The 15938-nt window shown below is 51.6% G+C and overlaps 1 protein-coding gene and 1 pseudogene across 2 annotated transcripts; both read left to right on the top strand.

Moving 5' to 3' along the window:
• Positions 1 to 2530: 2530 nt before the first annotated feature.
• LOC114626530 (keratin-associated protein 10-12-like) lies at positions 2531 to 3322 on the top strand. Of its 2 annotated transcripts, XM_028773949.1 has the most exons (2): positions 2546 to 2681; positions 2784 to 3322. In XM_028773949.1, exons 1-2 carry the CDS (start codon positions 2546 to 2548, stop codon positions 3320 to 3322), a joined length of 675 nt encoding a protein of 224 aa, XP_028629782.1. The 2 variants fall into 2 exon arrangements, with proteins under 2 accessions (XP_028629781.1, XP_028629782.1); XM_028773948.1 differs by having other exon boundaries at positions 2531 to 3322.
• A 5426-nt stretch (positions 3323 to 8748) lies between these two features.
• LOC114626544 lies at positions 8749 to 11790 on the top strand (annotated as a pseudogene).
• Positions 11791 to 15938: the final 4148 nt, after the last annotated feature.

Here is a 15938-nt window from a genome sequence, read left to right on the forward strand (position 1 = left end):
CACACATATTCACACAAACGCACACAAACACACACAAACACACACACTCACACACACATATACACTCACATACACACATATACACATGCACATACACACACATATATACGTATACACACAAATACACATACACACACTTACACACACATACATAGGCACACACAAACACGTGTGCGCACATCATGCGTACAACTTCAAAACAACTAATAAATCCTAATTGCCTAGAGATAATGTGTGTTTATCTGCAGACAGGTGAGACACGGATGTTATAAACAAGAAACAGTGATCACGGGAGTGTTCACATAAACATTGGGTTTAATGCCTTGCTTGTTCTTTGACTCTCTGGGTTTATTGTCTTGCTTGTTCCTTGACTATTTGCATCTATTGTATTGCTAGACCTTCAACCTAGAACTGACCTTAATACATGCATGTAATCAAAATGGTATAAAGGCATAAAGGAAGAGGGGGTATAGGATAGGGGGTTCTAGGGAGGGGAAATGGGGAAAAGGGATGACATCTGTATTGTAAATAAATAAAATATCCAATTAAAAAAAAAAAACAAGAAACAAGCTATGTTTGGGGTCAGGATACTTGTGACCTCCAGTTTCTCTGCGTTAGCTTGCCTGTTTGTCCCTAGATCTAAGCAGTGCACCTCAAGAACTACTCCAAAACTTCATTAACAAATGGAAGAGAAGAAAAAAATAAACTACCTTGTGCATTTTACTTAAAATTTTAACATTTGCTTAGTGTTATGCTTTGGTCCATCTTTAAACCCTGTACACAACAGGATAAGTGATAGAAAGATTCTGGACTGAGGTTTGAAGAGAGGTGTGCGCGCGCACGAGTGCACACACACACACACACACACGGACCCACAAGAAAGCCACAGGATCATATACACAGCCATTCTGTAGACACCTGAGCAGGCTACCATGCCCGATGCCCAAACGTCTACATGATCCATAAACACTTCACTCTGGCTCATCCTAAAGTGATTTTCTGTGCTGCTGTAAAAAGAAATCGGGCTTGATTTAACTGGGAATCTCTAAAATAGAAAGCAAGTACACAGAGACTGGTAGCTGAGCTGGCCCTGTGGTCTCAGGGGCATCACGAGTTCCTAAATTCAGTCTCTGGCCAGCTCTGTTTTGGGGCCTGAGGTGAGAAGCAGGCAGGGACACAGGCTTCTTGCCTCCTGCTTCTCATCTCATGGTGGCCAGGAAGGGGGCGGGCAGAGATGGAAAGAAAGAGACAGAGGAGAACCTACACATCCTTCAGTGGCCACCTTGGGTCCCACAGCCAACACCCTCCACCAGCACCATCTGCTGGGAACTACGCTTCTTTGGAGGGACAGTTCATACTGAAAACATGGCAGTCATGAGTATGGCATCCTACGTGTGTGTCTAATGACAGAACTCTGGCAGGTCCACAACTCACACGAAGACATCCCCTCATGCACACCTCATACGGAGCCCCACAGTTGGAACTGTCAGCCCAGCATCTGCCCATTCCAATCTGATTTTGTCCTGATTGACTGGTTCCCTCCACCTCCCCCACGGACATTGCATGGCGGGTCACATGGTCCCCGGTGACTTGCATTCCCCACTGCAAGACCTGTCTAGGATTCCAACATCTTCGTGGAGAAGATCCTTTAGAGAATCCCTGAACAATGACCATGGCCAATGAGGTGGACTCTACCCATAGCTCCTCACAGGCGCCCTTGGACCGAGCTCTGAAGCCAACACTGAGGGGTCATGGGATGGTTACAAGGAGTCCTCGAGGATGCAGACAGGTGTGCGCTCCACAAGTTCAAGGACAGCCAGACACACTGACCTCTGGCCCTAGCCTTGTACCATGTCAAAGTTCAGCATAGCCACAACCACCTCAAACCTACAGCCAAGCATGCTGACAGCAGTCAGTGGCAGAAGAGGCGTGCCTTGATGAAACAGTTGCTTCTTAGGCAGGGGCCTGGCCCAGCCTTCGTCACCCTTCACCCAAAGCAGGGATAGCGGTGAGCAGAGGAACAGCCAGTTCTATGTCACTGAGTCCCCAGCATAAGCACCTCCAACCAGGCCAAGCTGAGAGAAGGAGAGCCCACCACGGTCACTGGAATCAGCCCTGCCCTATTCAAGGACTTGATAGCAAACATAAAAGAAAAAAGGGCAGACACGCCCAACACAGAGCACCCAAAAACGATTGGACATTTCAGAAGCAAAGATTCAACTACCTTGCCAAGGGAGCCCAGACCCACCCCTGGCCAGCGCTTCCTCCTACAGGGATGCCCTCTCCATCAGGAGAGCTAGCCAAGGTCCCTGGCTCAACACAACACACAGCCAAGACATCTACAGGCTGAGTAGCATCTTCCGCCACTCTCCAGGAACTAGCACCAAACACTAACAAGGAAAGAGCTGCCAGGAAGGGTAGCCTATGCCAACAACACACTGTGTGCAGAGTATAAAAGCCGAGAGTCAGTCACTCACACACCCACACACACTCACACAAACACTCTCAGCTCCTACTAAACCTACCCACCATGGCCACCTCCACTATGTCCGTCTGCTCCAGTGACCTGAGCTACGACAGCCGGGTCTGCCTGCCCGGTTCCTGTGATTCTTGTACTGACTCCTCCTGGCAGGTGGATGACTGCCCAGAGAGCTGCTGTGAGCCCTCCTGCTGTGCCCCCAGCTGCTGCCAGCCCAGCTGCTGTGTCCCCTGCTGTGCCCCCAGTTGCTGTGCTCCCAGCTGCTGCCAGTCCAGCTGCTGTGTCCCAAGCTGCTGTGCCCCAGCCCCCTGCCTGACCCTCGTCTGCACCCCAGTGAGCTGTGTGTCCAGCCCCTGCTGCCAATCTTCCTGCTGCACACCCTCATGCTGCCAGCAGGCTAGCTGCCAGACAGCTTGCTGCACCTGCTCCCCCTGCCAGCAGCCCTGCTGTGTGACCCTTTGCTGCAAGCCTGTGTGCTGCACACCCATCTGCTCTGGCTCATGCTGCCAGCAGCCTAGTTGCCAGTCCTGCTGCTGCCAGCCCTCCTGCTGTGTGCCTGTGTGCTGCAAGCCTGTGTGCTGCACACCCATCTGCTCTGGCTCCTCCTCCTGCTGCCAGCCCTCCTGCTGTGCTCCTGTGTGCTGCAAGCCCTGCTCCAGTGTGTCCCTGCTGTGCCGCCCTGTGTGCAGACCTGCCTGCTGTGTGTCCACCTCCTCCTGCTGTGGGTCATCCTGCCAGCCCAGCTGCTGTCGCCCATCCTCCAGTGTGTCCCTGCTGTGCCACCCTTCCTGCTCCAGACAGGTCTCCTGTGGCCTCTCCTCAGGCCAGAAGTCCAGCTGCTGATGGGCCTATCCTGCTGTGGTCCTGGAGCTCAGTTCCTTCCTTGTCTCACAGTGACCTACAAGGGATGTGTCTACTTTGGCACCAGCATTACATGACAGCCCCCCGATGTCACACCTCAACAGCTGGCGCCCACCCCACCTGCAGCTTCCTGTAATCTCCGGTAGCTCCCACCTTCCCAACACATCTCTGCTTTCCCCAATGCACATCTGGCCCTGCCATTAATAAACCTCTCTTCCTGACCTTTGAGCGTCTTCCTCTTCCTGCCTCACGCAAGGGTCAGGGATGTCCTGGGAGCTCCAGGTGAACCCCCAGGACTTGGGAGTGTCTCACCTCTGGCACCAGTATAATGTGACAGCCCCCTCCCACACACATACGATGTCACACTCCACTGCTGGTGCCCACCCTTCCCCCACCCGCAGTTTCCCCAGTGGATTGTGGCTGGTAGCTGGCGGATGGATTAGTCCCTGGCAAGAGAGAAGCCCCACTTCCTCAAATCTCACCATCTCTGGTTAATTGGGAATGTTCAGGGGGACAGGAGGGTCAGCAGGGGTTTGACACACAAAGCACAGTGCCTCTTGAACTGCCACTGTACTGCTTTTTATTCAGATGTCCCAACCTGTAGATCTGTGAAGAACATAGTCTGGAGGTGGGAAGAGGGTATCAAGGAGAAAGAAGCCAAAGGGCAAAGTCTTCTTAAGCCACCCTCTGGGGTCGGGGCTTGAACCTGCTCGACTGGTTCTCCTTGGGTCAATTTGGATGTCCCCGTCCCCGCATCTCCAGAGCCCCAAGCCTGCCATGCCTTCTGGACCACAGCCGCATTCTGGCCTGCTGTCCCTCTCCACCTTCACACCAGGGTCCTCTGAGCCCCGAGTCCTATTCTGTCCACGCAAGAGACAGTGGGGATGAGAGCAGGCGGGCTGGAAACCAGGAAGCTGAGAAGCCCAATGCCCTAGGAGGGCCCAGGGATTTCTGATCCTCAACAGGCTTGGACCATGCCCAGTGGGGAGAAGGCTTTGAGAACTGTGCCCCTACCCACACACCAAACCTCCTGTCTTCTAAGGCTGTGAAGAAAGGTGGCACCTCACTCCTGTCTCCCACTCTCCTGGGGACCTTCCTATTAAAGAGAGGGCAGAGAAGTTAGTTCCCACTAGGGGCCAGAAGACTCCTGGGAGTTCACTCACCTGGTATCTGCAATGCTCCCTGTCGATGACAGACCCCTTACCAGAGACTATACTCTACAGTATCCGAGACCAGTAGTGACCTGGGGGCCCTGAGCTCCCTCCACGCTGCTGACTACCTGCGAGACAGTGAAGCCACAGGCCTTTTCTTGGAATCTCCCCAGAACACAGACTACTAGACCCCATGGGGACAGGGATGTGGAGAGTGACCCGGAGATATTTCCTACCAGACCCCGATCTTGTCACCTCATTTGCAAGTTAAGCACCAGAAAGCACCTGACAAGGGCAATGACATGACAGGGGGTCACTTGTAAAGCCAACAGTAACAGGTGTGAATGCTCACAGGTGTGAGGTTTGTTTTCCTTAAGCCTCCAGCCTGCTGTGACCTGCACAGTGACCACCAGTCCCAGCTCCATGGGACCACTGATGTGTCTCCAGGCAATTCAGACCTTCCGTTTTCCCACCTGCTGGGCAGGGCAGCCTAGGCCAGGGGAAGGCAGAATTGGAGCACGCACCTGTGTCCTGCATCAAGTTCAGGGCTGGCCAACGTTCAACACAGAGTAGAACCAGAGGGACTTAAAACTCGGCCAACCCACCCTCAGTGGCCTCCCAAGCCTCGTATCACTTAGCTTCATAATATCGGCCTGACTTTTATGTTTCCTCCGTGGTTCATTATATTCATAACTAGGTCATCTTTTAACTATTCGAAACGCAGCTTCGGGGGAGAGGGGGCGGGCTTTATAAATAACCTTTATTATCACTTTCCAGGTCGGCTGTGTCCCCGGGGCTCGTAGAACAGGAAAGCACATGTTGGTGACTCATCCCGAACACATACACCCCTCAATCTCCGGAAGCATGGCCATCCTTACAATTCCCAGCCAGGCCCGCACAGGGTCCTTCTGGGGCTCATTTACACGCTCACCTCACACGCAAGGTGGCCCTGCATGGGAATGAAAAAGGGGGACACCCAGATGCCATCAACTGGAGCCAGGGGATTTGTGTGGTGACAACTGACTTAGAAGTTCCACATTCAAAGCCATCACTGCAGGTGTGGTTGGAGAACACGGGAGAAGGGGCAGGGGCTTCTCTTCTACCTCAGATCCCCACAGATGGCACCGTGTCAGGCCCCAGGGCCTTCTCACCCACAGCCCATGATCTAGTAGTTACTGGAACTTACAGCCAGTTGCTTCTATGTAATTAGGTTATAAACTTCAACGCACCAGTTCACACAAGTCAGTGTTCCAAACCTCGATCGCGGGGTCACCCAATGCCATGTCACAGAGAGCAACAGCCCAGTGCGTGAAGGAGCCTCACACTCCCTAGCAACCCAGAAGAAGGTATGCACGTGAGAACACAGCCACCTGTCACACCAGCGTCCCTTGTCCCTGGGATACCCCCCCCCCCGCCACCAATTTGCAATCCCCCACAGGTCCGGCTACCAGATCCAACTGTCCTGTCTTTATCCCATTCATTGTGACTTGATCATTAGAATCTCTTGCAGGGAACCCTAGGACAGGCAGGATCTCATTGTCACTGGTGTTCCCAGTGGCCTCTCTAAGAAGAGAAGGAGGCCTGCAGTCGGCCCACCTTGGGGAGCTCCAGGCTGAACCCAGGTGTGGGTTGTGGGTGTGTCTGGGGCTGGGCCTGTGTTTTCTCCTTCAACTGGGGACAAAGCCAGGCCCGTGGCGGCCCAGAGCTTTGCTAAGTGCAGGTTGGAGAGCTCATCTCTGCCAGGAGCCTGAGGGCCAGGGACTTCATTCCTGGAGCAGGTGCTTGGCCTTCCCGGCAGCCAAGCAGGTAAGTACTTGCGAGCCTCGATGGCTGCTGTTAGCTCTTTGAAACTTGAAACTCCCCCAACTCTAACAGCTTAGAGAAACCTTTTATTGTGACTGCCTGTGAAGCCCCTTCTATTGTATCTCCCCTGTCCCTCATAACTGTCCAGGTCTCCAGGAGGCCAGCCTTTTACCACACACAAGTGACCTGGTGTCAGGAAGTGTCATGTCGAACCCTATTTCCCTCCAACTCCACAAAAGATGCCCTACCCATGTCCCCCATGTGGTCACCTTACCTGTGCAGGGCTCCCAGGACCGGGCGCCATAGCTGGGGGTACCCAGAAGCAAGAGTGCCACACACAACATCAGCAGCACAGACATGAGGGGTTCGGGTCCCAAGATCCATCCAGGGGCTCCACACGCCTGCAGAGAGGCAGCCACTCCTAATTCCCTTCGAGGGGCAGTCTGGACCCCAGGTGGTCACTGTGATGAGCCCATGTTTGTGTCTGCAGGAGGACAGAGGCAGTCCTGACAGCAATGACAGCCCTTAGCTGTTCTGCGGTACCAAAAGGCGGGCGGCCCTGGCAGGCTGGAGCTTCAGCTGCAGGCAAGGGCTTATCTCTCCGCTTCCCTGCCGGGCTTGGGTCCCGTGTGCAGGTGACAACGGTATCAATCTTCAGGACTGGGATTAGTCATTGGCAAAGCTCACCCTCCTGAAGGAGAGACAGAAATAGATCCCTTCAGCGGAGCACTGAGAACAAACCAGAAAAACTTAGAAAACCAGTTTTTCCTGGGTGCAGATGACAGCGTCGCGCTGCTGTGTAGGACTTGGTGCAGGTGACCTTGGCAGACCTGCAGCTAGCGATAGGGACAGGTGCTCTGCCGGTCCACTTTGTGCTCTCTTGGGGATTCCCAGACACCCAGACAGACCTTGCTCTCAGCTGGGGCGAGTGTCCCCAGAAGTCCCAACATTCAGTAGGGGTCAGCCTTAGGTCCTGCAGGAGGTCAGGTCCTCTGTTCTGTGCTGAGATCAGGATCAGTCTTAGAAGAGGTGGTGACAGTGGCAAGTCTCCTGCCCTGCCAGGTCCCACACCGTCCCCCAGAGGGCCGGCTTTGAGGAGGGCTTTTTATCTGGTGCCCAGCCCAGCAGAGGGTGTGTGGTTTTGTCAACTGTTGGCTTCAGGAATTCCCCTGTTGGGGGAGCCATCCTTACAGAGAGCTGCTCCAGAGAGAAGGCTTCTGAGTGGCCGTGCAGAGGGTGCTTTGCTCCCTGAGGGATGCTTCTGGCTCAGCAGGACCCCCCCTTTCACAAGCCCCTAAGATACACGGTTTTCCCCCAGAATGTCCCAGCTCAGAACTCGGGCAGAGCCTGTTTGTTTGCAAATGGCAAACCGTTGTGGGGGGTGGGGAGGGGAAGGGAGAGGAAGGGGGGTTGGCAAGAGGGTGGGTACCACAAAACAGAGGTGGGGAGAGGACAAAGATGGATGGAGAAGAAAGAAGTAGGGAAAAGGCCCAGCTCAGGGGCCCGGCAGTGTCTGACTCAGTGGGTGTTTGTGAGCTCAAGACCCTGTGATTACAGAGACAGGGAGATGACAAAAGACCATAAGAGAAGGAGCAGACAAGAATAGATAGAGGTGGTGGTGCACACCTTTAATCCCAGCACTTGGGAGACAGAGGCAGGCAGATTTCTGAGTTTGAGAGTTCGAGGCTAGCCTGGTCTACAGAGTGAGTTCCAGGACAGCCAGTGATACACAGAAAAACCCTGTCTCAAAAAACCAAAAAAAAAAAAAAGAATAGATAGAGGCCTGGAGGGATGAGATGGGGGAGGGGAGAGAGAAATGGGAGTGGGCAGTGCTGGGACAGAAGAGGAAGAAGGGGTGATCTGCAGAGTGCTGGAGGGTCTCTGTGTAACAGGGATCTCTGTGTATTCTGGCATTCCTTTCTCCCTGGAGACCCTGATGAGCCATTTATGTCCCAGTGAGGAGGTGTTTGGGCTTGTGGTGACTAGGGTATCTATAAAGAAACCCATAAAGAGGCACTTGCTACACATGGCTACTCTTTACCTGGCCCAGGGGAGCTCTTGGGGTAAGTTTCTCCACTACCGGGCTCAGTGCCGACCCTTCCCGGGGGGACATATATTGCCGTGGTGGGGTTTCCTGAGATTCCTACCCTCGTAGATCAGAGCTGCTGTGTGAGCTTATATAGAACCCACTTCACCATGACCGTAACCATCAAAGGAAAGATGTGTGGTTTCCCAGCCTGATCTGAGAGGGAGAGGGGGAGAGGAACAGCCTGGGAGGGGGGAGGGGAGCAGCCTAGTCTAAGGGCAGGAGGCAAGGTGGGTGAGGGGAGAACACTAGTCAGAGGGGGGAGGGGAACAGCCTAGTCTGAGGATGAGAGGCAAGGGGGGGGAGGGGAACAGCCTGGTCTGAAGGGGGGAGGGGAGCAGCCTGGTCTGAAGGGGAGAGGTAATGTCATGCAGTCTCTTTCCCAGCTGAAGAACAGTCCTGGACTAGGGCCCTTCCCAGCCCAGCTGCAGGTAGCGGTGGTAGCCACCGGAGGCACACCCTGGGTGGGGTACAGAGGTGACTTCTGCAGGATGGGTAGCTGGCACCTGTGCAGAGTCACAGGGTTGCAGGTCTGGTGAGCTCCACGCAGCCAGCTGCCCTCTGACTCCTTTTCTTAAATGAGACAGTGTCTGTTTTGTTTTGTTTTGTTTTGTAATAGCCTGATTTAAAGAATTAAAACTATACTCTCTTGGAAAAATTCCTCCTTATTACATTTGCTGTAGTTACACACTCACACTCACACGCGCACACACACACTCACACACAAACACACACACACGTGTTGTGAGCAGCAGCCGGCAAGAGTTTGTTACTGGAACTATCATGCTAAACCCCACAACAGCTACCTCAGAGGGGGCCTGACTGTGACACTGCATAGGAATCTCTGAAACTCCACATCTGGAAATTGAGTGATAAAGCAGCAGGTCTCAGGCATGCCAGCTCCTGAGCCCTCAGTGACGGGAGAGCCCAAGCGTCTGTGTGCAGTTGGAGACACTGGTAAGAAAGAAAAATGCTCGTGTTTCTTCCCCAACTTTTTTTTTTTTCCAAGTTGATTTTGCAACACAAATAGCTTCTCCTACGTTAGATGCAGGAAAGAGTCACAGACGTAGGCCAAGAGCAACATGGGAGGAGGGAGTATATATCAGAGATGTCTGTGATTGGTCTGAACCTCACACAGTTCACCCACACCTGAGCTCCCCGCCTGTTAACAGATCTCACAGGCAGGAACAACCCAGCCCGGTCCAGTGGAAAAGAAAACCTCCCAAGAGGTGAAGATACAGCTCAACTGCCTAGGCCCCCTAGTTCAATCCCGGCACCCCATAAACTAGATGTAATGACACACTCCTGTGATCCAGTTGTAGTAGAGCACTCCATACAGCTCCCAATCTGTGACCAAATGTCACCCATGCTGTGTTATCCTCCCGTGTGCTCTACTGCTGTCCATTCTGTGAGGCCTGTTTCTGCTGCCAGCATCATGTTGGGACCGCTTGATAAAATATATACACACTAGTTCTCCTTTTCAAAAATGTACCCACAGGATACACGTATGTGTGTGTGTGTGTGTGTGTACATAAATGTATCTGAAGCCAGATGTGATGGTGCATGTCTGTAATCCCAGCATGCAGAAAGATAAGGCAGGAGAATTCTAAGTTCAAGGCTAGCATGGACTACGGAATGAGTTGCTAGCCTCAAATACAGTGAGACCTTGTCTAAAAAAAAAAAAAATATTAGCAGCTCTCACTTATATTCTTCTTCATACAAACTTTAAAAACCATTTTCCCCATAGCTGGGTGTAATAGCACACACCTGTAGTACAGCTACTTGGGAAACTGAGTCAGGGGGATCACTTGAGTCCAGGAGTTTAAGCACAGCACGGCCAGACTCTGTCACAAAACAAAAATAAAATTAAAAAGAATCTTATTTAAAACTTCCAAACCTTAATCCCAGCACTTAGGAGGCAGAGGCAGGTGGATTTCTGAGTTCAAGGCCAGCCTGGTCTACAGAGTGAGTTCCAGGACAGCCGGGGCTACACAGAGAAACCCTGTCTTGAAAAACCAAAAAAAAAAAAAAAAACCCTTCCAAACCAACATTAAATAGTAAGCAACGTATTACAGGAATCCGGCTGGGGAGGTGGCCCGGCAGATAAGTATCTTGCTATGTAAGCATGAAGCTCTGCGTTCAGATCCTTAGTATCAACTTGTGTCTGCACGCCTGAGGTCCCTGCCCTGGGGACATAGAGACAGGAGGATTTTGGGAGCATGTGGCCAGATCGTTTGCCAATAAGTGAACTCATTCACGGATAATGTTATCGCTGTTGTAAACATAATTTCTTTGTGTGTATGTGGTATCTGCGTGTGTGTGTGTGCGTGTGTGTGTGTGTGTGTATGTGTGTACTCGCACAGCATGTGTATATGTGTGTGTGTGGTCTGTATGTATATGTGGCATGTATGGTGTGTGTGTGTGTTTGTGCATATGTGTGTGTGCACACATGTGCTTTGCACATGAAATTATACTCCTGGACATATTTAATAGTTTCTATTCTTGTTTTCTGGTCATGCTACTTACAGTTTGCCACAATATCATCTAATTTAGTGTGTGTGTGTGTGTGTTTTAATATCCAAGTTTCTCCCTAAATGTCTTTTAAAATGTCTTATGGAGACGAGGTTTTACAGAACGCTTACATTTTCTCCCTAGACTTGACACTTTGCTGTTAGATAGCTTTTCCTTTCTGGGTTTTGACTAATACATGTATGCATATTTTGAGTGTACAAGCTCAGTCTTGCCTTTTTTCCCTCCTCCACAAAGTACACGCTTTTACCAGCACTACCTACACAGCAGTCTATACTACCACTGTCTGTTGAGTGTGGACTTCAGTTTCATTTCTCCTTGGAACTCCAGCCGTATGTGTTTTAACAACGTGTTGTTAGGTGCCTATGTGTTTTCGATCGCTATATGCTGCAAATCCCCTTTCCTTGGAAGCCATTGCTCTCTCAGTCCTTTTTCTCAATGAAACTCCCCCAGCCAATCAGCTCTGCCTGTCTCTCTCCCTCCCAAGGCATCTGATGTCCCTGTCACTTGTCTGTGCTTCATATACCAGACACCAACATGTAGACCCACCTCACAACAGTACCACAAAAACCTATACAAGGGAAAGATGGCTTCTGCCAGCAGGGTCGTGAGGGTAGTGAAGCCACTGCTTCATCAACAAGGTTCCTTAACAGAAGACACAATCCTAAACTCAGTGCCTCGGAAGCTTTGGGATCTGCTGCGACACCCTCCTGCTCCTCTGTAATTTCACAACATTCGAAAGAAAGCACGTCCCCAGATTTCCTGATCATCAGGGGCCACCAGACACTGCAAATATACTAAAAACGTTACCTAGGAAATATGGAAGGAAACTTGTGTCTCAAGAGGAAATAGAATTTACCCAGCGTGGAGGCCCAGAGTGATCATCCTGGTGGCTGTTTGTCACCAGGCAGAAGGATTATCTTTACAATAAAGGACTTCCAAAACGTCGAATGAGAAATCATATATTAAACAACTTTAATAAATATTCTGTGAGCAGAACGAAGTGTAGAAACCTCAGGTGGTCACTCGTTTCTCTTACTTTATGTATCATGGTCAGCTTCCCCACAAGCTGACCTGTGCCTTAGGAAAGTCAACATTTTTAAATGGGAAAAAAAAAGCCTATACAAGGGCTGTGGTTTGGAAAGTTGGGAGACATTTGACATCACCCTGAAATAGTCCAACAGGGTGCATACACCCACCCACCCACCGTGAGGCCCAAGAGGTTCAACAGTGAACCATGTGTAAAATGAGGCCGTAGTGTTCCCTGAACACAAGAATGCTTCCCCGATTTCCTACCCTAAACTCACCTTCATCTCTTGCCTCTTCATCACTGGATCAGAAGGGGAGAAGGGGAGAAGGGGAGAAGGGGAGGTACCACACAATATTGTCCCGACTCCAGTGGAAGGGAAGGGACGCTCCATACTCTTGGGACTGACACATCCAGGCTTCCAAGATCCAGGACCCTGTACCAAGAGCCCATGAGAAACAGCCCTAGGAAGAGGCTTGCAGATCGAGAAAGAGGATGTGTTCTGACGTTTGCTAACATGATGGTGAATTTTACATTAGGTGGTGTTGACATAGCATTCAGATACTTGGTCCAGGCTGCCCAGATACTACAGTGAAGGGATTTGTTAGCTATATGGCTGGACCCCATCCAATCTACTAAAGATCACAAGGCAAAAATTCGAGCTCCCCGAAAAGAGGTACTTCTTCCAGAAGCTGGCTTCCAGACTCCAGCTGTACCACCAACTCTTCCCCCCTCAACCCCTCCACCCCACCCCCACACCTGGTCTCCAGCAGCAGTCTGGACTTGCCACCCCACCCCCCCACCGTCAGTCACATGAGTCAATTCCTAAAATAAACACCTCTCCCGTGTAGAAGAGCACCCGTCCGTATATGTGCATGTGTCTGCATCTGCACACGGACACACACACACACCTGTCAGCTCCGCGTGTCTAGGGAGCCCCGATGATCATAGCTTGCAGGAAGGGTGCTCTTTAGCTCTGATCTAAGGCACACCTTCAAAGGATTCGGAGAGGGGTGTGGCCCTGGGAGAGGAGGCCAAGCAGACTCTCTGATTTTCTTCTGAGCTGGAGCTTCCCGTGCTACCAGGGAAAGAGGACTTTTCCTACAGCGGTTAATTGAAGCCTAGAACTGTACTCTGAGTAACTCCTGGAAAGCAGGCACGAGACTCAGGGTGTCTATTCGTACCCCCCACCCCACCCCTCTCCATAGCCACACTTATATCTACATAAACTCTTTCTTAAACTCCAACTCTGCCTCTTAAAAAGAAAGCACCAATTCTGGGGTCTCTCTGGACAGACGGTGACAGTAAGCAAGGCCTAATGGGGCTCCTTCTGCTCTCTAAGTAAGGGTGACTGGCATTAGGTCCTCGCTTCTGTTGCCACATTTAGCCCTATGGCACCTCATCGTTGTCTGTGAGGCTCTTCAGCATAAACAATCCTATCCAGGCAACCCTTCCCAGGGCTAGTGAAAGTCGTGCTAGCAACTTAAGGAACAGTCAGGAGTTTCCTGTGGTCATTGGACTGCTTCCAGCGTGGGGGTACTCTGGGAAGCAGATGTGTTGTTATCTGAAGGAAGGTCGCTCCCTCTGTCTTGCCAGGAGAAATGCCCCTGTCCCAACTCCGAGAGTAATTTCTAGAAGTTGGCTGCCTGCTGGAGCCACCATGGCTCAAAGGCTGGCAGCTCCAGTTCCCGATGCACCCAGTCACTGGCTTTAGCATAGCACTTAGACTCAAATCTGCGTGTGTCCCTGAAAGGTGACACATCCGTAGGAGCTTAACTGCTTAGCTAACACTAAAGCCACTTTTGGGGCTGTGTAAACAGAGTCATCCGGGTCCACACATCTGCAGTAGGGAGGGCAGATGGCAAGGCAGGACCAGTCCCAGAGGCCACCCTGCCCGGGGTCCCACGTTCATTTCCGGCTTGCGAGGCCCTCTGGGTCCCCTCCAGCAAAGCCCGCTGCACGAAGCATGTTCTTAAAATTCTTTGCAGATTAACCCGCATTACTGTGAGCCCCATAAAAGCGCCTGGCGGCTCGCGGTGCTTTCCCCGGCAGGCGGCCGCAGAGGGCGGCGCAGCTGGCGGGAAGCGCAATTAGGGCGCGGGCGCAGCACTTCAAAGGCTCGGGCAGGCTGTAATTAGCGGCACCGCGGGCGGCGGCCCCGGCCTGCACCCCAACAAAGGGCTACGGTTGCCTGAGTCACCCCGGCGAAGAGAGGCCTGGGGCCGGGGAGCGCTCCTGCCAGACCCATCCTGCAAGCCCATGCGCCCATGCCCTCACTCCAGGGTCAGCGGGTCTGCAGGAAGGAGGAGATGCCTGGACTGGGGGAAGTTCCTGCCAGGTCCAAGCAATCCCCACCTTGGCCTGGGGTCGCTGAGATCGGACTGAGCGACCAGATATCTGCACGGGAAGAGGATGGAAGAGAGAGGTGGTCTTGGCTACCAGAGGGAGGAATAGAAAGCTGGAATCACTTGGTCGAAGCTTCCAGAAGACTTAGCCAAGAGCAGGAAGGGGCTGCAGCTGACCTCCGCTGGAACTGAGCATTGGGCCCCTGCTGGCTATTGCCTGACAAGGTTTTCACTGCGCCTTTCTCAGGACTCTGGGTATATGTGTACCTGGCAGCCAGTGCCCCAGGGCAGAGGGTGAGTGTGTAGTGTTCTTCTGGAAGGGATCCCTAGAGGGTCCAGGGAGGGTGGACACTCTTCTGTGGTACCCGGGGATCCATCCTTCAGCTGCTCATTATTTTTTTCTAGATAGAATGAAGGATTTATTGGTGGATACAGGCTACTTTTCCTATGTTTTCTCTACTCTTTAAAACAACAGCAACAAAAACTTCTTTACTTTGATGGTTAATATTCATTGGAACCTTGATGTATCACCCACCCTGGCAGACAAATCTCTGGGTATGTCTGTGAGGGGTAGGAGACCCACTCTGACTGTGGGAAGCCCTATTCCGTGGGCTGGGGTCCTTACTGCATTAAAAAAAAAAAGAAAGAAAGAAAAGAAAAAAAAAAAAGAAAGTGGCCAGGTAGATGTGGGGCACACCTTTAATCCCAGCACTACAGAGGCAGAGGCAGGAGGATCTCTGAATTCAGGGTAAGCCTGGTCTAAAGTGGGGGTTTTAGGACAGCCAGGGCCACGTAGAGAAACTCTGTCTTGAAAAACTGAGAGAGAGAGAGAGAGAGAGAGAGAGAGAGAGAGAGAGAGAGACCCCAGTATTCATCGAGAGAGAGGGCCCAGCATTCATCACGTTCTGCTTCCTGACTGCCAAGGTGAATGACCAGGTACCTTGTGTTCCTACCAGCATAGCTTCCTGACATCACATACTGTATATTCTAAACTGTAGCCAAGATAAACCTTTCCTTTTAGGCTGCATGTATCAAGCTGTTTGTTACAGTAATTTAAAAAAAAAAAAACAGCAACAACCACAAAAGATCTAATATACTAGTCACAGTGGATCAGGGCCATGGCAATAAGCCAGTGTTAACCCCATCATCCCTATAAATGCGTCTAGTGTGGTCACATCCACAGGTCTATGGGTTCACAACTTCACCTTAAGAATTTAGGGATGTAGAGTGCCCCACCATTTAAAACCATAACCACAGCAAAGAGATACAAGAAGCTATTTAGGCTAGCAGTAGGCAGGAGAGTCAGTGGCAACTGCCATCTTTTTTTTTTTGTTTTTTCGAGACAGGGTTTCTCTGTATAGCCTGGGCTGTCCTGGAACTCACTCTGTAGACCAGGCTGGCCTCGAACTCAGAAATCCGCCTGCCTCTGCCTCCCAAGTACTGGGATTAAAGGCATGTGCCACCACTGCCCGGCTTGCACCTGCCATCCTTACACATGCTGCATCAGGAATCAAATCAGCAACTTGAAAACAGCGGGTTTCACCAGCCATGCTGTAAGTGGAGAGACCTGGGAAGGTAGGGCAGCGAGGATGGGGACCCTGAGTTGACAGCATCTTGTCACACCTAGGAATACCGATCACCCACAAACCCATGACAC

Source organism: Grammomys surdaster, unplaced genomic scaffold (assembly GCF_004785775.1).
Source record: "Grammomys surdaster isolate TR1022 unplaced genomic scaffold, NIH_TR_1.0 237, whole genome shotgun sequence".
Taxonomy (NCBI): Eukaryota; Metazoa; Chordata; class Mammalia; order Rodentia; family Muridae; genus Grammomys; species Grammomys surdaster.